The sequence below is a fragment of the Watersipora subatra genome, chromosome 10 (genome assembly GCF_963576615.1).
Source record: "Watersipora subatra chromosome 10, tzWatSuba1.1, whole genome shotgun sequence".
In the NCBI taxonomy this organism is placed as follows: domain Eukaryota; kingdom Metazoa; phylum Bryozoa; class Gymnolaemata; order Cheilostomatida; family Watersiporidae; genus Watersipora; species Watersipora subatra.
The window spans coordinates 52608026-52628533 of record NC_088717.1 but is presented as its reverse complement, the minus strand read 5'-3'; the positions used below and the strand labels follow the sequence as shown (position 1 = coordinate 52628533).

At 33.6% G+C, this 20508-nt stretch overlaps 2 protein-coding genes across 2 annotated transcripts in view; one reads left to right on the top strand and one right to left on the bottom strand.

Annotated features, from left to right (window-relative positions):
• LOC137407202 (extracellular matrix protein 3-like) overlaps positions 1-20508 on the bottom strand; it is a 98869-nt gene that overhangs the window by 25387 nt on the left and 52974 nt on the right. The window contains exons 19-24 of the mRNA XM_068093804.1: positions 8339-8527; positions 6210-6363; positions 4385-4523; positions 3021-3188; positions 1637-1859; positions 424-615 (exon numbers count right to left, since the gene is read on the bottom strand). Of these exons, the coding sequence (XP_067949905.1) occupies positions 424-615; positions 1637-1859; positions 3021-3188; positions 4385-4523; positions 6210-6363; positions 8339-8527 (1065 nt within the window). The remainder of the gene's footprint in view (positions 1-423; positions 616-1636; positions 1860-3020; positions 3189-4384; positions 4524-6209; positions 6364-8338; positions 8528-20508) is intronic.
• Positions 9574-18674, top strand: LOC137405642 (uncharacterized). The gene is made up of 4 exons (XM_068091968.1): positions 9574-9785; positions 14032-14135; positions 15901-15992; positions 18099-18674. Exons 1-4 carry the CDS (start codon positions 9734-9736, stop codon positions 18310-18312), a joined length of 462 nt encoding a protein of 153 aa, XP_067948069.1. The 5' UTR covers positions 9574-9733; the 3' UTR covers positions 18313-18674.

Genomic DNA, 20508 nt, shown 5'->3' with positions numbered 1-20508 from the left:
AAGCATAAGACTGAGAGGATGACTTTAAGTAGTGATGCAGGTAGTATGGCCAAAACAACTATAAGCATATTGGTGAAATTTAGAACTGGCATTAGTAGTATGGCTTAGACCAATACTAAGTGTGGTAATTAACTAGCAAAACCAGTTGTATTGGTAATTCTGTAATTCTTTATAATTTATCTTTTCGATTCGATGACAAATCTAAGCAAGTAGGTTTCAGCCATTCTCAAAATGGCTGAAATAGCAAACAAAAACATAAATCAGCTTGTGTTACTCTAAATTAACCAAATTTGATAAATTTTAAAATTGTGAATTGTCTCCCCAATATACTCAATGGCTTAGACTTAGAGGCTGTAAAGTAAAGCCTACAGGTTTTACTTGGCTTAGTATAACAGTTTCCATTTCGTAATACTTTAAGTTTACCTGCGTGATGCTGAATACAATTTTATCTGATCTTGTATCGCTGTCTCTAGCTGTCAGTTGATTGGGTGTTATATAAACTGAGCCCTTCTCTCTTAATCTGATTGGCTGTATCATTAGCACAGGAAGTTGGTTATCAGCTGGAACTAAAGATATACTGAATGCTCGATGGAGGGGGTTAAATCCGTCAGTGACCTGCAGAAGGAGAATTTTTCATATAAAATGCTGATAAATCAAGTGGTAGTTGTGTGCCCATTTGCCTAGTTTTAGTAGAGCTACCAAAACTGCTCATATAATAATACTGTGTTTTTAATTTCTAACACTTTGAAGCCTGGACCCAAAATAACTTGAGAGTTGTTTTCTCTTCTGATCTTATGCCCAAAAAAATCTGAAAAAACTAATTCGCTTTGTTCGTTCGCTTTGTTTTCCCCACTTTTGGTTTGAGTAAAAAATTTTGGCCACTTTGCACATGATATGTATTCAGTATAATTTTAAGGTTTTTAGTTGATTAAACTATGAATTCTCAAGAAATTTCTAAAATACTGAGGGCATTTCAGACTTGTTGAGAAATATAAAATTGCTGCTGACAGGATATTTTTTATAATGACATACTGACTGAAGTTCTTGGTAATGAAGGCTCAGAATGGACAAAGCCACAGCAAAAACTATGATCTCTGGATATATTGGCTATATAAAGAGAATTCTTGTTTGTGTTAATGCCATATTTCCTGCTTACATTGTAGTAAAAAGATTGAATATTTAGCAGCATAACAAAAGCACCAGTTGAACAACTAATAGAGTAACTCCTAGCATGGGTTCTAAAGACATGCAGATGAGGCTCACATCATCAACTCTAAAATAAACTAAATTATATATAAACGTTTAAATCAAGTGTTTTCAGGCGACCTATCCATAAAATAAATCTTTGAGTCGAAATAACCTATGAATAAGACCTCACTCAGCAGGCTAATCAAATATTGTCACTTTAAACATGCTTTTATCTTAGTTGGACTTGTTTAAATTGGCTTTTTTATTCATTCCATTACTACAGTTGTGCTGATTCTGAATACTCAGAACAAAACAGCACCATATGTCATCAATGAAATTATTTCCTATGTAGTTTGTGTAGCATAGAACATATAACTACATATGAAAAGTGTAGGAGGCCATTGTTGCTTCTGCTACTAAAAGGCAGCGAGGGTAACTCTTGAAATACCTCAAACTCAAAGGCATCCGATAGCTGACGTCCTGAGCCATTATGTACGTATCTCACTCTTCCAGCAGCCAGATCAATCTGAGTGAATTCTGTGATCCTACGCCCGGGTTGAGTAACTAACTCTAAGTACCCTTGCCGGGGCTGAGTTCTCACGGTAAAAACAATAGATTCTGGAGAGGATTTGTCATCCCATGCGCTGAGCATGTCAGTGGTGAGTATCACGCTGTAAATATAAATTAAATACAATACGCATACCCACTATATACATACAATTTATCTAGAACTGCAATATAAAACAGATAATGCCTGTGCTAGTTATAACTTATATCTCAGCTAAAAAGCACTAATAACAGCTTAGTTACAGCCAGTTCTAGTGCTAAGACCAACTTACTAGGTTAGTATATACAGTATCTGAGCTGTTGCACATTTCTTTTCAGCTATCTGATTAATATTAAAGTTCAAGTTATGAACTGCCTAATTTAATATACTCAGATTAAGTTTGCAGGAGGACGAATCATATCATTGTATTTTGATTGGTTAAACCTGAAAGAACCTTTTGCCAACTGTCTTCCCATCCCTACATATCTTTCATATAAGTTTCCATATTTTTTGTGACATAGAAGGGGAGGCGCTAAATAAATGCCACAAAATTGATGCTTTAAAGAGTTTTATTATATTTTTTACTTCTAGCAATCTCACTGCTATTATAATATAATAAAAATACGACGACCCATTTATTTAGCTTAGCAACATTTTCTAGTTTTGTCCTGCCAAGGTAATGTTTTGTAAATGAAACGCTGTGCAATGTTGTATCGTCTTACATGGAGAATATCTACTCTCAAATATTACCTACGATATTACTGGAGCAAAACGACTGATTGTTACCAAGGTGATTCAGGTTTCATTTGTTTTGCAGAAGTCAGCCTATCCTAGAGCTGATAGCTGATGTTAGTATCATAAATCGTTGTCATGGTTTTCACAGGAGACCATTTTGTGCCTCTGGTTGTTAGCAGTGCAATCTACTAGAGTTGGGTGAATTCATATTGAGAGGTCAGTTATAACTTGTCGATCAACTAAGTTTGAGACTATAGCACGTCAACAGACTATTCGGTGACATGCTGACCTAATTTTAAATGTTGAAGAACTAAATATTTAGCATTACATCACATGACAAATTTATTAAATCTAAAAAATATAAAAAATAATATAAGTAATATATTAAGTATAAATAATAACAAAATCTAATAAGCCTAATCTAAAATCTGTCCATTCGGAGTTGTCTACTATTGACAAAATAAAATGGTAAAATCCTGCTTGCTCATCAACTCTTTTGTTAAACAGAAAAGAAGATCATGGATTAAATATCCTACACTTTATTTCTTACCTATCATCTTGTGATAGCTCTACACCACGATTCACGACATCTGGGTAGACCATATCTAGTGGTTCAACAGTAACATACATCCTCTGGTTTATTTGTGAGTTTTTGTGAGTGTCCATAACATCGAGTTTGATCATGTCTCTAACTCCATATCTGCCACTGTGTACGTATCTGTAACATCGATGTTGGCAGCTCAATAACATGATATGCATATTGAGGAAAGACAACAATCACAACATCCGATTTATCTATATAAATGATCAGAATTGCAGTGAGATAGGGCTGATCAAACTAATGATTATTATCGTTACATCCATCCTGAGGTGTTACGCAATAGGTACATTAATTATGCAGTCCTTTGAAAACTTACTGGTCCTAACTCTTTATGATCCAAAGGCAAAGTGGGCATCTTGCCAACATTAATATTTAATGAACAGCTCTCGGTGTTCCTTGTTCCATAATTTCATACCCAAACTAAAAAAATTTCTGGTTCCGTAAATAGAAGAAGTAGCTTTTGTAGATGTAGTTTTCATTTGCTGTTCATCTTTTGGAAATTTTTAAAAACAAGCTCGTATTTATATAAATCTCCCTGTTTGTCATTTTTCATCAGAAAGGCCAGTTAGCGATCAAGTTTTAGGAACAAAAATCTCACTTTTCATTAGATTTGAACTCGGAACCTCCAGTTTTCCAGACAAGGGTACTACTCACTACACTGCGCGTCCATATTGAATTACTAGTTAATAATTGTGAACATACTAATGCTGTGCTTGCAAAAATACTATTGGTTACTATTGGTCGAGCTTGAACATTATGACGGCATAACATCAAGCTGGCTTCACGGCTCATATTATAGTAAAGATTTAGACTAAGTTGATAGCTTGAGTTACCAAAATTCATTGGGTAATTTCACTACTTGTATAGTGCCAGGCATTCACCTAGTTTAGTCATATAATATGAATCATTAATAATCTATTGCTGTAAGAGGTAAAATTAGTTTGTTATAGTGTAGTGGACAGTAAGATGGCCCCTGGAAGTTGCTAGCATGAAAACTGCAATTTTGCTAAGGATATTTATTCATAGTCAGAGGGAGTATAAGATGGGAGTTTGACTACCATGTTCGTTATTCTCATGTCCTTGCTTGCACAACAACTCTACGAGAAGTGAATATAAAGAATGACCACCTTGATGCATTTGATCAATTAAGTAAAAAAAGCATTGCTGAGCTAAACTAGTGCAAGTGTTCCAGAAGACAGATCAGGAAAGTAGGTCAATACCACAGGCTGTTTGTGCTCATCATGAAGTGTCCAGAGTTTTCTGGCTGTCTGCCAGTACTTTGCTGTCAACAACAACTGATAGAATAGCCTTACCTTAACAGCTTTTCATCCACCTCCCACTGCTGAAATGTCATATGCCGAGTCACATTGTCCCAAACATTCCCACCGGTGTCAACTCTCCTCTGCAGGTACCCAAACACGGGCTGCTGTCGAATCTTGAATGTAATATTCCCTGCAAAAGGCTCTCTTGTCAACAGGATGTGTGCAAGTGATGTGATAAGAGTAAGTCAGCTTGTCTTTTATTCTCATTATTGATATGCTGGGCGGGTTTTTTCAATGAAGTGTAGTGCAAGATTGCCAAAAGAATAATTTAATATAAATAGCCAGCAAACAGGAAGTTTCATGGTGTACTATATGTATTTGTTTCACGACCTATTAACTGAAATAAGATTTATAGGACAAACTCCAAGCGCTAACTATAGCAAACTGGGTGAGATTGGAGGTTATTAATCATGGTCTTATCATTATAGCATAGCATATATGACCATAGCAGGTCATATATAGCATAGCTTCGTATTAAACTATTCAAGTTACCCAGTCATCGTTGTAGTTCACACACTTTTTTGTAATAAAATTATGTTTTTTAAAATAAATCTATCACACATTTGTCAAGAAAAACATAAACATTTTTTATATTATTCAACGCAAAATGTAGTGCAAAAATAATTGAACATTATTATGTATATATCATTTTTATATATACACATTTCAAGTCAAGAATACCATTATTGTTCTTTTTTTATATTGTAAATATGTTTTATGGCCAGGGATTTCCACCCAGGGAAGAATTCCTCCCTCGGGAGGGGGGGGGGTGAAGTTTGAATATACGTGAAGGAACAGAGAGATGTCCGATTTGATAAATTTTTGTGCTGTAGTCCTGTGTGATTTTGGGTTTCATCATTTAACATTTTGGTTTAATCTATATGTGAACACATCCATCTAGAATTTAGTTGGATAGTGAGTTAATTTAATAGAAAACCAATTTACCGCCACGCCGGAGGTCATGTATTGTTGTGTGTTGTATGCATTACTGTATAAAAATTTATAATATCTTGTTATATGTTTAGATATGTATATTGATTGTTTTTAGTCATGTGAGTTCAAAATGCGGAGAGGGGGGGAACCAAACTGATGCAAAGGCATTAGGGGGAGCTGAATGAAAAAGGTTGGGAACCCCTGTTTCATGCAAATATCTATCTAAAAGTCCTCCATTTGTCCACAGATTTTTCTGTTATCCCATATCCTTTGCGTTGCACATTCTTAGGGAGTGATTTTATTCCTACTGATTATTTGATTAAAATTTATCAGATGCGATTAAAACTAAATATATTTCAATTACTATTATTATTACTATCATTATAATAGTTCTGTTCTTTCTAAAATAGTTTGTTAAAGTGTTTTGATAATCCCTGCATTAGTTTAAGAGATAAACAATAAAGCTGATTATCTAAAATTACTACATTTGAGTCATGCTTACAGTTAGACAAAGGCCAACAAAAGCATTTTTAATCCATTTTGTTGTATAAAACTATTATCATTCTTTAGTTTAAAAACACAATTTTTGATGCAATCCAACATATTTTATAATGAACAATTAACAAACACTTGTAATATTTATTTATTTAATGCTAGACAACACAAGCACACGCTACGCTGAATGCTAGCAACTTCTGCAGCTGCATAAACATTTTAAACATTTTTTGCTACATGTTATTGAGCTTTGTTTTTTTATAAAAGCTTCGAATCTCTCTCAAGCGCCAAAGTATTCCATGCCAACAAGCGTTTCCTGGCAGACACTAATAATATCTGATCCGAAGCCACCTAATTGATTAATAAATGAAACAAATGACGAGCATACCATTAGGAGAATCAACATCCTCTGCTCGTAGCTGCTGGTTGGTGATGTACTCCCACTCCGGTCGCTGCTCCTCAATGGCAGCGGTTATGTACAGTCCAGTGTTTATAAGAATCTGTGGCCTCTCGTCATCCACTGCCAGTACTTGAATCGGTATCTGGACACAATTTGAATACAGAAATTTCAAACCTAGCGACATATGTCATGTCCGATTGCTAGTGGCACAAAGGCATCAATATGCAGAGATATACACTGCGTATACGCAATTAGCCCTTAGTGACCATACACAAGCACCTAGTGACACATGTCATACAGCTTTAGTAGAATCCTCTAGCCTCAAAAGCTCGGTTCTAATCCCACAGCTGCAATTACTTCACTTTATCTGAAATTCTATGCAATCTGTTCAAATACACATGACATTTATTTATTTATTTCAAGGCATGTTCAGGAGGAACACACCAGCTGACAGATACTAAACAGCATCATCAAATCACAATTTTTCATGCCATTATGCCATTCCCGGCCATTAGTTTTTCAAGCAATGCTTAAATGACATGAAACTAGTTTGACTACAAAAACTAGTACGCTGCCAGTCTCGTGCATCATGAGATATTGCCATTTAGAATAACTATGCGCACAATTAGTCTTAGATGTGACAAGGTGGTCAAAGAACGCAGATGATAACGCACTTGGCTGGAAATCTGCATATCTGGATGTGATTTATTTTGGGTATTTCTGTGTAGCTTGTCATGTTTTCAATCAGAGTAACAGAATATCTATCACTACTATGACCACTTCTTTTGATCATAAAAACTACTGGCTACCCCACCACCCCAAGAAGACCATTCAAAAGCAATCTAAAAGTGAATGATATTTTTTTCCATTTTGTCTAGTTATCATTGCTCATCTGCAAATTATCAATCAGTCTGTAACAGTGAATCAAATTTTTGATACTAATGTATGCATCAGAACAAAACTTCACAATTTGAAAAATAATAATCATTTAATATGTTAATTTCTTCTGTGCATTACAAAATGTGTTCATAAAAAATAAGAATAATTGAGAATTTAACTACATTGAAAATTAGTATTTTGCTGTTTGTTGAACATCTGATAAATACTTAAAAACTTCGCCAAAATTTAGTGATGTATTTGTGAATATAAATAAACACACTTTAGTAATTTTTATTCAACACAGTTTTAATGAACTGGCTTTAACATGGCCATTTAAGATTTCTGATGATGCTTAGCATCTGTTTCACGATTGAGTAGTATGCTACGAGAAGCATTGACAAGGCGAGACGACTCCTTTCATTACATTGCAGTATGTCAATTTCTTATGCGCGGTATTCATGTTAACCTTTACCGGACCGCAAGTAACTAATCAGTAGGCCTATGCATTAAAAATAACCAAACACAAAATTTTATTTTAGTGTCTTTTGATTTTGCTTTAAAAATTGTTTTCGATGTTTGAAGTGATCTGGTAAGTGAGTTGCTAAGACATTTCAAGATGAAAATTGAAAAAACTTTATCGCAGTTAAAATGCTCAGATCAATCGAAAATGCAATTATGATTCTATAGTTGCAAAGAGAATGGCAGAATAGAGATTCGAAACGCTGCGACATGAATGTACATGTAGTAGCTGATACCAACTACCGCACCGATAACAACTAGTGACGTCATTTTGCATGCACCTTTCTTTTAAATCTTGAAACATCCTGGCTGTCAGATCACCTCAAACATGAAAAACAATCGTGAATGGTAGAAAAATATTAGCAATTTTTAATTGAAGCTATCAAAATTCTGCACGTGTTCATCTTTAAGCCTAGACTACATTTAGAACTAAAGCCCACGTGAATGGAAAACTGCGTTTGCTTGTCCAGTGCGTATTTTCGGAATACTTTTTCAGAACATTCCTCGCCCTTGATGAAAATTAAACTTTTCATACCCATGAATCTATGCCTAAGTCTCCAGCAAACTTATTCTACCCTCAAATACATATCTATTACCTACTATCTATACTGCAATCTATTAGCTGAGTTATCTTCACTTTTATCAGACTTAAATTGTAATTCTACATGTATTTGAAGTCGTAAGAAGCTAAACATAGATGAATTTTATTAAGAAATAACCTTTTTCTCCATAGAGTGTATGCCGTCTGAGACTTCTATAACAAATGAGTCATTTCTGGTCTCTGAGCCGCTGTGTTCATAGGCAATTTTAGACATGTATCTTATGTCATCAAACATGAACTCTGTCACCTCTCGTGCACCGAATGCTGTCAGCTCAAGAATTTTACCGTTCACCGGCTGTGTGAGCACCTGCAGGAATAAAAGGATGACAAAATGTGAAAATTTATCATAAAACCATCATCATAATGTCAGCTCTGCTAAATAACGGGCCCAAAGCAATTATAAAAACATGAAATATTCTACAATATCTTTGTAAAGCACTTCTTTTGATGATGATGAAGCAAGGCCTCATGATTCACATGAGACAGCGCAAGATCAAGACAACAGCTAAGCTGTTTTTAATTGCATTGTTTTCACGATGGAAAGTCTCACAGTCGGTCTCACAGTCTTATAAAATGCTTATTTGTAGGTGTTTTGGTTTTCAAGTCTCACAGATTTATACTCCGTTTGATAGTCCTACATATTAGTTAGTTTCAAGTTTTTAAAGCTTTTCTATATATTCAGGCCCACAAACATTTGGTTGTCAATTGTCTTGCTAAGGGTTTAATATTTGATAATGCCAAATACATCAGTAAAAAAGTTCTAGCTATAAATAAATATAACTATAATGATATAGAGTATTGACAGGGCAATCCTTTTTTGAGAGTTGAATATTTCCAAAAGGTCAAAAGGTCATTGATTATCTCAAAAAAGCAATCATTTAAAAACTTTCAGACTAAATGTATGAACCCTGCTAATAAATTATAAAAAAAACATTTTTGCAATCCCAATTTTATAATGCAAAGCTAGTGTCTAGCCAACTTCAACAACAAATTGAGCATTTTAAAACTTAAATCTGGTAACATTAAATGTACTAGTTTTTGGAGCTGTGATGAAACTTGTACAGAAGAGAGAGACTGCATATTAAAAATATTCATTGAGACTTTTCAGTGCAATTCGTGTCCTTATTATTGGCCTATTATCGTTTTATTATGTTTAGAACAAAACAGAAATTGTGGTAAATACTAAATATGGCATTGTTGACAAAAACAACAGCTAAAACCATTTAATGAGGTCAACTTGATTAACAGATTTTTGACCAGCTGATATCCCATCTAGAAATTCAGCCACTCATTGTACCAAGGGTTTTCTCAACTAATGACAGCAACAGACATCTAGAACATGTTTCCAAGTGCAGCTAAAAGGAATCAATGCGTGGGAGCTGTTGCTGCTTAAGACTCCTCCTCAATTCTCTTTAATCTGTACAATCTCTGGTAGTAGCTAGTTATTTCCTGATGAAATAATTATTTGTTAGTTAGCAGCGGAGGACTCAAGTCTACAGTCTCTTTACTAAGCATGCGAGTCTTGGTTCTCAAGCTGTTGGTTGCATGTCTCTCGCTACCATTAGGTAAGTCAGGTGCTGATCATATTTGCATCAACGCTATTAGGTATGTTAAGTTTTGGTGTATTTGCATCTCTCCCATAAGGTAAGTCAAATGTTACTTGCATCTATATATATCGCTAACATCAGGTATAGGTTGTGTTTTGATTGCATTTATATCAGTGTTAACAAATCCCACTTTGCCATTGCGTGTGAGTACGTTTGCGTGTGACTGTCTGTTAGCCTGCATAAATGCTGCGCATTTCTTCATTTTTGCCCGATTTTGTCCAAACTTCACACGCAAATGCTCTGTGACCTTCCACAAGGTCACCAAAACATTTGGGTTTAAGACTCTGTCTGAAACCTGAAAATGAGCTACTTAGACATCAACTTGCGGGTTATCAGATCAGAAATGAAATAAATCCTGAACATCACTGGGTTTACCACCAGTTAAATTAGGTAAATTAAGTATTGGCTGTATCTACGTCACCAAAATTCAGTCAAATGTTTATTGTATGTCCTTTACTAGTATGAGTTATGTTAAATTTTGATTACATCTATATCAGTACCATTAGGACAGTCATGTTTTCATTGATTGTACCTACTATTATGTAGGTAAAGCGCTGATTATATGCGTTAGTAAATTAAAGGCCGGCTCATGTCGCATGTCGGAGTTGTCTTTGCAGCGATTATTCATCGGCTATGCGCACTGTAGACCGATGGCATCACCTAGACAATGGGAATATGTCGGAAAACATTACTAGCTGTCAAAGTTTCCCGACACTTTGCCAAGCATCCTTGGCAGTCGGTGCAATGTGCATCAAATCGCTGATGGAGTTTGGCTGTCGCGGATTACTTAATGTATATTTTCTTTCATGACAGTTGCTGCGGGACTAGTATTTTTCTCATTTCAACGGCTGCATTGTGTGATGAGAACACTATGTAGCGGACTAATTGCCGATGTGTTTGGGTTTGTGATAGTAAGAACAATGTTATCAGATCACAATGTATAGTAAAATAAATGTCGACATACTGTGATATAATGTGAACCTGCTTTAGGTGTTGACTGTATGTGTACCGCAACCACAAGTTAAGTTGTGAAGGTAACAGTCTAGCTATACACCCTTCTTAGCAGTTCTTATCAGTAGAGGTATTTTAGATTTTGTAGCTGTCTTGTACTTGCTGACCTGTTCTACTAAACTATTTTTAAAAACAGGATTGACCGGATGCTGTAGTAAGCTACTCTAGTGCTAGCAATAAGATACAGAAACCAGGGATATATAGTCCACGTATACATGGACCAGTGGTACATCTATCTCACCATTGGTCCTTGTATCCTGTCCCGCTACTTTGCCATCATTTAGTTATTTTAATTTTAATTTTTTACAACCCTTAATAAAAATGTAAACAAAGCTGGCAGTGAGCAATTATATCAAAATGAAATCATGACAGTAGTTGGCGTGGGTATCCTCACATCTAGTCTAAGTATCCTGGTGACCAGTATACTTGGGCCAGTAGTTTAAAGTTGTGACTACAGCCAGTACATTGATTTTCTCAGCAGTATAAAATTGAATTCTTGAAAAAAATGCTCGGGTTTAATAAAAACCTACCAGCTTGGGTAGATATCTGCAAAATTCTTGAAAATATTGCTACTTATAAAATGTGATGCTTTTTGCGCCTCAAGTATTGCAACTCTCCCCGATTTATGTGATCTGCTGTTCTATATGAGTTATGCAATAAAGATAGCTAATTAAAATTATGTAGCTTTGTCATTTATAGCTTATTAACTTTATCAAAACTATAAAAGAATCTGCATTTTCTGTTTTCACTCATTTTACTCCAATCCCTTGTTAATAAGCAATATAATTGATAAGCAATATAATTGATAAGCAATATAATTGATAAGCAATATAAGTGATAAGCAATATAATTGATAAGCAATATAAGTGATAAGCAATATAAGTGATAAGCAATATAATTGATAAGCAATATAAGTGATAAGCAATATAAGTGATAAGCAATATAAGTGATAAGCAATATAATTGATAAGCAATATAATTGATAAGCAATATAATTGATAAGCAATATAATTGATAAGCAATATAATTGATAAGCAATATAATTGATAAGCAATATAATTGAAAAGCAATATAATTGATAAGCAATATAATTGATAAGCAATATAATTGATAAGCAATATAATTGATAAGCAATATAATTGATAAGCAATATAATTGATAAGCAATATAATTGATAAGCAATATAATTGATAAGCAATTAGTTTATTTAATTACTATGTGTGCTCATGCAAAGTCACTTTTATTCAACTAGAATGAGAGCTCAGCTCAAGCAATGCCATTTTTATACAATTATTATGCGTGCTCATACATGTCAATTTTATTCAATTACTAAGTATGCTCATGCAATTTCATTTTATTCAATTATAATGAGTGCTCATGCGAAGTCATTTCATTCAATTATTATGTGCACTCGGGCAATGCCACTTTCATTCAATTATTCTTGCGTGCTCATGCAATGTCACCTTTATTCACTTATTATGTGTGCTCATGCAATGTCATTTTATTCAATTATTATTTGTGCTCATGCAATGTCATTTTATTCAATTATTATTTGTGCTCATGCAATGTCACTTTTATTCACTTATTATGTGTGCTCATGCAATGTCATTTTTATTCAATTATTATTTGTGCTCATGCAATGTCACTTTTATTCACTCATTATGTGTGCTCATGCAATGTCACTTTTATTCACTTATTATGTGTGCTCATGCAATGTCACTTTTATTCACTTATTATGTGTGCTCATGCAATGTCACTTTTATTCAATTATTATGTGGGCTCATGCAATGTCACTTTTATTCAATTATTATGTGTGCTCATGCAATGTCATTTTATTCAATTATTATTTGTGCTCATGCAATCCCATTTTCATTCAATTATTATGCGTGCTCATGCAATGTCACTTTTATTCAATTATTATGTGTGCTCATGCAATGTAAATTTTATTCACTTATTATGTGTACTCATGCAATGTAATTTTATTCAATTATTATGTGTGCTCATGCAATGTCACTTTTATTCAATTATTATGTGTGCTCATGCAATGTCACTTTTATTCAATTATTATTTGTGCTCATGCAATGTAATTTTATTCACTTATTATGTGTGCTCATGCAATGTCACTTTTATTCAATTATTATTTGTGCTCATGCAATGTAAATTTTATTCACTTATTATGTGTGCTCATGCAATGTAAATTTTATTCACTTATTATGTGTGCTCATGCAATGCAATTTTATTCACTTATTATGTGTGCTCATGCAACGTAATTTTATTCACTTATTATGTGTGCTCATGCAATGTAATTTTATTCACTTATTATGCGTGTTCATGCAATGTCACTTTTATTCAATTATTATGTGTGCTCATGCAATGTAAATTTTATTCACTTATTATGTGTGCTCATGCAATGTAAATTTTATTCACTTATTATGTGTGCTCATGCAATGTAATTTTATTCACTTATTATGTGTGCTCATGCAACGTAATTTTATTCACTTATTATGTGTGCTCATGCAATGTAATTTTATTCACTTATTATGTGTGCTCATGCAATGTAATTTTATTCACTTATTATGTGTGCTCATGCAATGTAATTTTATTCACTTATTATGCGTGCTCATGCAATGTCACTTTTATTCAATTATTATGTGGGCTCATGCAATGTCATTTTTATTCAATTATTATGTGTGCTCATGCAATGTCATTTTCATTCACTTATTATGCGTGCTCATGCAATGTCACTTTTATTCAATTATTATGTGGGCTCATGCAATGTCACTTTTATTCAATTATTATGTGGGCTCATGCAATGTCATTTTTATTCAATTATTTTGTGTGCTCATGCAATGTAATTTTTATTGGTTAAGTGAAGTAACAAAAGTAAAAAAAATAATTAGTAATGCAAAAAGATAAATACTAAAATTATAAAAAGCATCTTAAATGTTTTAGTTTTTGCAAATAAAAACAGGCTCTAGCAAACCAAATTAGATTGTATTTTGATTAAATGTGAGGCTCTCTTGAGATCTGTAATTAAGATTTGACGTTGAGTTTATACAAAACAAGAAAACGATAGTGGTAAAGATTAAACTTTTCTAAAATTTGAATGTATACACTTAAGGGATAGAAGAATAAAAAATACTATTGCGAAGTAGAATTGAAATCAAAGGCTGTTTTTTATATTTTTGATACAGCTACTGAAGGACTAGACTGCTACAGCTGTGGAACGTCTAAGCCTAGAAATGGGAAAGACCTGTTTGCAGACTGCTGGTCAACTGACCTCCTAATCAAGTCTGAGGTGAGTTTCATTCTAGACTCTCATTTATGTTGACTATTAACTGCTTGCTCAGCAATTCAATTCATGATTTTCGAATTAGCAGTAATTTTGTATTTACTTTGTGAGTTTTGGGTTCTTCACATATATAATCAACTGAAAAATAAAGTCAAGCAATTGTAACAAAATTTATTTCATTTTGTAGAGCCTATTTCCAATTTGCGGCTTAATAGCGAATCAAGTGCTAAGAAATTTAAACAAACGTGAAAATACCCCAGAGTTTGTTGTGACAAAGGCAAACAAAAAGGGTTAGTTGCTATAAGCCAATGGAAGATAAGCAATGAATAAACATGCTCCTTCTTTTTGCTTCATGCAAGTATCAAACACATTAGTTTTGCCATAATTTTGCGTTTCATTTGCTCCTACCTGAAAAAGCAGTGTTTGTTATAGACCGCATAAGTTAGCTGCTCGAATCTTGCATTTAACGAAGATGGTCGCGGATTTAACGTCTCAAACCTCTTAAAAGAAAAATTAAAATATCTGTTGCTTGCACTAAACGATTGATAAAGGTCAATCTATAAATCTATAGTACTTCATTGGCAATAATTTCATTTCACAAATAGAAATGTTTTTCAAATTAGGCCAATGGCCATACAACGATAGTAAAACAAAAAAAAGGAGAAAAAAAGCAACAGTTAGCCATTAAAATTGAATAAATAGTCTAACAAATAGTGTTTAAAATGCCTTTCTCTGCTAAGAGAACGGATATTTGGTGGAAGATTGTTAAAGCAGCTGGCAATGACACACAAAATTCTATTAAAGAAATTTTTTTTAAAGCGATGCATCAAACCAACATAATTTGCAGAAGCTTTTATGCCACTTACAATGCAAGAAAAAACGTTTCGCGAACACAGTTAGCCTAATTGATATGAATGGTTATGCGGGCTGATGTTTTACAATGACACATCGATGTGTTTAGCATTTTTTCCAGTTTCATAAACATTAAGTCAAGTGAACTGATGTTTGTTTAAAAAATGCATGTCATTGAATAATTATTCGAACACAGAGAATTTTTTTGAATTTAAAAAAATGGCCAAAAATAGGCTTGTCGTTATAATAGCTCTGTTCATAGTTGATAAAGATAGAGGATGCAGGATATCAATGCTTTAAAATAAGGACATGTTTGAGATCTACTTGAATCAAACTTTTTTATTTTTCAGCTGGTTTTCTAAGCAATTGGCAGCAAGGTGTATTTATTATTTAGCATTAGCTTAGCATGACAAAAGTTACTTAACCAGTTAAATTTGCGCTTCTGGTAGCTGTATTCAAAATATACAAACAGTCTTCAATTTCAATCTCACTAAATGCTAGACTTTTTATTTTAAGAACATAAAAAACTATAAAAAAAAACTCTAGAGACAGTTCAGATGTAAAGAATTACATAGTCTAGTTTTGAAACAGATGAGGGGTGTGAGTGTTCGAATTCCTGATTTTTCGGTTAAACTGAAGGATCTGTTTAAACATTATGGAGAGTATTCTTTAAACATCATGGGAAATATACACAATTGCAGCAATACAAGGACATAAAATGTTTTTCAATATGACAAGAGATTTCCAAGTCGACATTTAATCTTGTTAAGTACGTATTACGATTAGTCTGCTGTAGATAGCTAAGGATGTTTAGGAAGGCGAAGGCCTTTAGAAAGTAATCATTAAGTGATATAATCCTCACGTTTAAAGAGTGTTGTAAGCAAGTTACACAGGCTAAATATAATGAAAAATTTTGCAGCGAATAAAACCCAAGACATGTGATAATGGACAAGTATGTGAAATTAATGTTGCGTACAACGAGGAGTCTGGAGAGAAGGTCTTCATTTCACGGTAAGTGTGTAACAAATAACACTGGTTCATTGAAGAAAGCTGAACACTCAACGGGTCAAATAAACAAACATGAGCAATCATCTGGTAACTAGAAGAAATCTAGCAATCTACACTACAAATCAACTTTAATTAGACGCGAAATAATTTTGCATCCCTTGAAGATGAACTTGCACAGAATTTTAATTAATTTTTAGTTATTTTAATTTTAATTATCAAAATGTATTGATACTGTTCGACCATTCGCAATTGTTTTTATGCTTGAGGTGATTTGACTGCCAAGATGTTTCAAGAAGAGAAAGAAAATAGGCTCAAGCACAATGTGATTGTGACGTTTAAAATTGCACTTCAGCAAAAGGCGAGAGAATAGAGGCAAGTAATGCTGCAACTTGAACACAATACAGTAGACGCTCCTACAAGAAATGTTTAGGTTATCGAGATTAGACTTTTATGCCACAAGCAGAACAATGATTAGTTGATTGTTAGAAGTCAATTAGTTTCATGAAAGTTTTCGTTAGAAGAAAGGATACAAGTTCAACTCAAAATAATTTAGATAATACCTCTAAATGAATTTAGCATTTTAATAATAGAATACGATCTCAAACTACAGCGACATATAAAGCCAACAGTAATAGCTAGAACATTGTGTTATTGTAACGAATCTTTATTCCGTGTTATCAAGATAAGCTCTTGGTCACAAGTATAAAATATATGTTAATGTACGTCAAAGTTGTTCATTAGCAGTAGCAACAGAGTGAGAAAAAGGAGTGCTGATTTGATCTATGAATTGTATTAGAGGTGTGTCAGCTTCATACAGAAATACTGGGCAATGTAAAAATTTTTAAAGTCAAACTTAATACTACTCACAAGCGGTCTCACTATTCTATTAAATTTTAATAATAGAAAAAATAATAAAATAATAAATTTCATATTTTAATAATGTTGTCAGCATTTAAAAACAAAACTTAAATAATTCAACTTTGCATTAAGCATATGCATCCAAAATATGACCAGTTTGACAAAAGTCTCAAAGGCTAGTAGATGCTACACAAAAGAACAAAAATGGATCGATAATCTTGTTTATGTAGAGACATGTTAGAGTATAGCAATTTCAATTCAAAACTATAAAACATTTTGTAAATTTTGGATTGGTATTAGTAAGTTTTAACGGTATTTAATCAAATGCAGTTTCAAAAAGTGGTTAAAAACATGTAAGTTCCACAGCATTATTATTTTGAATGTTATTACTCTAGCAACAATAACAAATAGTACGTAAAAGGGTGTCACTGTTAAAAATGCAACCATAAATATTACTCTTGCATCGGCAAAAAACTTGCTTTGTGTAGCCAAACCTTGACATCTGAACTAAGATAGGATTACTCATATCTTACTTTATGGGTAACTTCTTGTTAGCAAAGTCCCTCATATTTTCTCACTCGCGGTACCAAAATTAGCTCCTCTACCACATTATTCTAGTTAAGAAGGCTATATCATGAACCCTGAGCCTTAAAACATTGTGTCTAGGAGAGCAGCACTACTGATAAAGCAGATGCGTGTCATCAGCGAGATGTATCGGTCCTCGTGTCAAACATTGGAGCTTTCCCCATAATATTACCAGGAAGTTTGTCATTATTGTTAAAGACATATGGTTGACAAATATATTTTCATAGATACTATGAATATCATTTTAAAAATTATTCTGTGTCAGTTTTATGAGATTATAAAAACAAGAAAGCTACAAAAGCAGACTTCACTAAATATAGACCCTATTGGTTAACTTGCATGTACTGTATGTCCAAAAACTTTTAATTTGTGGCAGTTAGTACTGAAACTCAATTAATGTTCAATTTTACGTTTCAACTGTTCCTTTTATAACGTAAGGCCTAAAAGCAAAATAAATATTAAGACATGCTATTTATTTGATTTGTTTTACTAACTACTGCCTTTTTTATGATTGTTGCGTGGCAGAATTTGGCAAATGTTTCTGTTTGAAAGTAAACTATCGCCACTAAAGTAAGAAGAGATATGTTGTTGTTATGCTTATAGTGCTATAACATGGACTGAGGTCATTGGTCATGTCAGAATAAAAAAACAATTCATCTTTTGCAGAATCTGCAACTACAAAAGTGAGCAATTACAGTGCATTCGGGATGATGATCCAGATGCCGGAGAAACAGGATTTATCTGTCAATGTGATACAGATCGCTGTAATAGATTTGATACTGTCACATACAATGAGAGCACAACTACCATTTCTTCAGCTCCAACGAGCTTTGCCTGTATAGGAGTCACGTCTTCTCTACTGCTGTTCATTTTTTTATAAAAATGTTTTTGTACAAGTTTGTTTGAAGGTAAATGTTGAAAATTGCCAATTGATATGAATTGCGATCATTGTACATTCTGCGTAGTTCTTTCTGTGTCAATTATTATGGCTCTTATGCGCTTACAGTTTTTATGTTTTTAATGGCTTCTGAACAGCCCCATGACGTGTTAGTGATTGCATTCATATTTACTGCACTCATATTTATATTTGCTCATTATGAAAAATAGGAAGCTTTGATAGCTTCTATTAACATAAAAAATTATTTGAATTAAGCTACATATAAAATGGGTATAGTGTTACCGTTACACAAGTTTTAAAACATTTTTTTCAAATATTCCAAGAAATATAAGAACCTTGAGCTTAATAAAAACCAACTTTTACGGCAATGCAAATATTAAAAAGGTCCCCTTCCATAAAGCACTTATTGCAGAGTGTTACAGCTTGTTGGTCTGTGCAAAGGGACTATATGCTGCTATGTTGCTGATCACATAAACAACCCTTCTGAGACCACCAACTATTACTACTTACATAAACAACCCTTCTGAGACTACCAACTATTACTGCTTACATAAACAACCCTTCTGAGACCACCAACTATTACTGCTCACATAAACAACCCTTCTGAGACCACCAACTATTACTGCTTACATAAACAACCCTTCTGACACCACCAACTATTACTGCTTGCATAAACAACCCTTCAGACACCACCAACTATTACTGCTTGCATAAACAACCCTTCTGACACCACCAACTATTACTACTTACATGTACATAAACAACCCTTCTGAGACTACCAACTATTACTGCTTACATAAACAACCCTTCTGACACTACCAACTATTACTGCTTACATAAACAATCCTTCTGACACTACCAACTATTACTGCTCACATAAACAACCCTTCTGACACCACCAACTATTACTACTTACATAAACAACCCTTCTGAGACTACCAACTATTACTGCTTACATAAACAACCCTTCTGACACCACCAACTATTACTGCTTACATAAACAACCCTTCTGAGACCACCAACTATTACTGCTCACATAAACAACCCTTCTGAGACCACCAACTATTACTGCTTACATAAACAACCCTTCAGACACCACCAACTATTACTGCTTGCATAAACAACCCTTCAGACACCACCAACTATTACTGCTTACATAAACAACCCTTCTGACACTACCAACTATTACTGCTCACATAACCAACCCTTCTGACACCACCAACTATTACTACTTACATAAACAACCCTTCTGAGACCACCAAGAATTACTGCTCACATAACCAACCCTTCTGACACCACCAACTATTACTGCTGACATAACCAACCCTTCTGACACCACCAACTATTACTGCTGACATAATCAACCCTTCTGACACCACCAACTATTACTGCTCACATAACCAACCCTTCAGACACCACCAACTATTACTGCTGACACAACAGGCTACTAAGTTTTACTGCTAATAAAAACACTCTATCTAAGGCTTAGTTAGGCATAAAAACCGTATAGAGAAAACCAAATAAACGATGATGTTATCAGGTGTCATGACATACGATGTAGAGTACGATCTAGAGTACAAATAAGAAAAAGAGAATGATTCATCAGGAAATCAGAGAGTGATTTTATCAACAGTATCGTGGCTTGTGTCCGAACAGTGTACTAAAGTTACCAAAAACACCAGGCTCTAACTGTTCTACAAAAACTATTCATCAGCTTTGTTACGTTTACATTATTGTATAGTTTCATTATTTTTATGAACTTCAAAATTAATGAACAATATATTAAAGTAATATAAAAAATTTAAAACTGTGTTTGTTGTAAGATATTTTACAAATATTGGAGTGTTACTATTTGCAAAGATGGTGTATTATAACACATAATGTTAAATTAATTTTAAATGGTAAAAAATATTGCTATTTATTTTTTCAATACTCGTTCTCAATACTTCTTCAATTTTTCGTGGTGAATAAATTTAGCCAAAAACTCATACTCTGACAGCAGCAGTAAAAATGACAAAATTGTTGAACAAAATCACGATAAAGCTTTTAATCCCAATCAGCCTGACAATAGCTGCATTTTTAACTAAACAAAAAAATTTAATTTAGGCGAATTGCCTCACACCAAAATCTCTTATCTTAACTCATAAAGAGTGTAAAAAATTATTAGCGAGTGCGCTA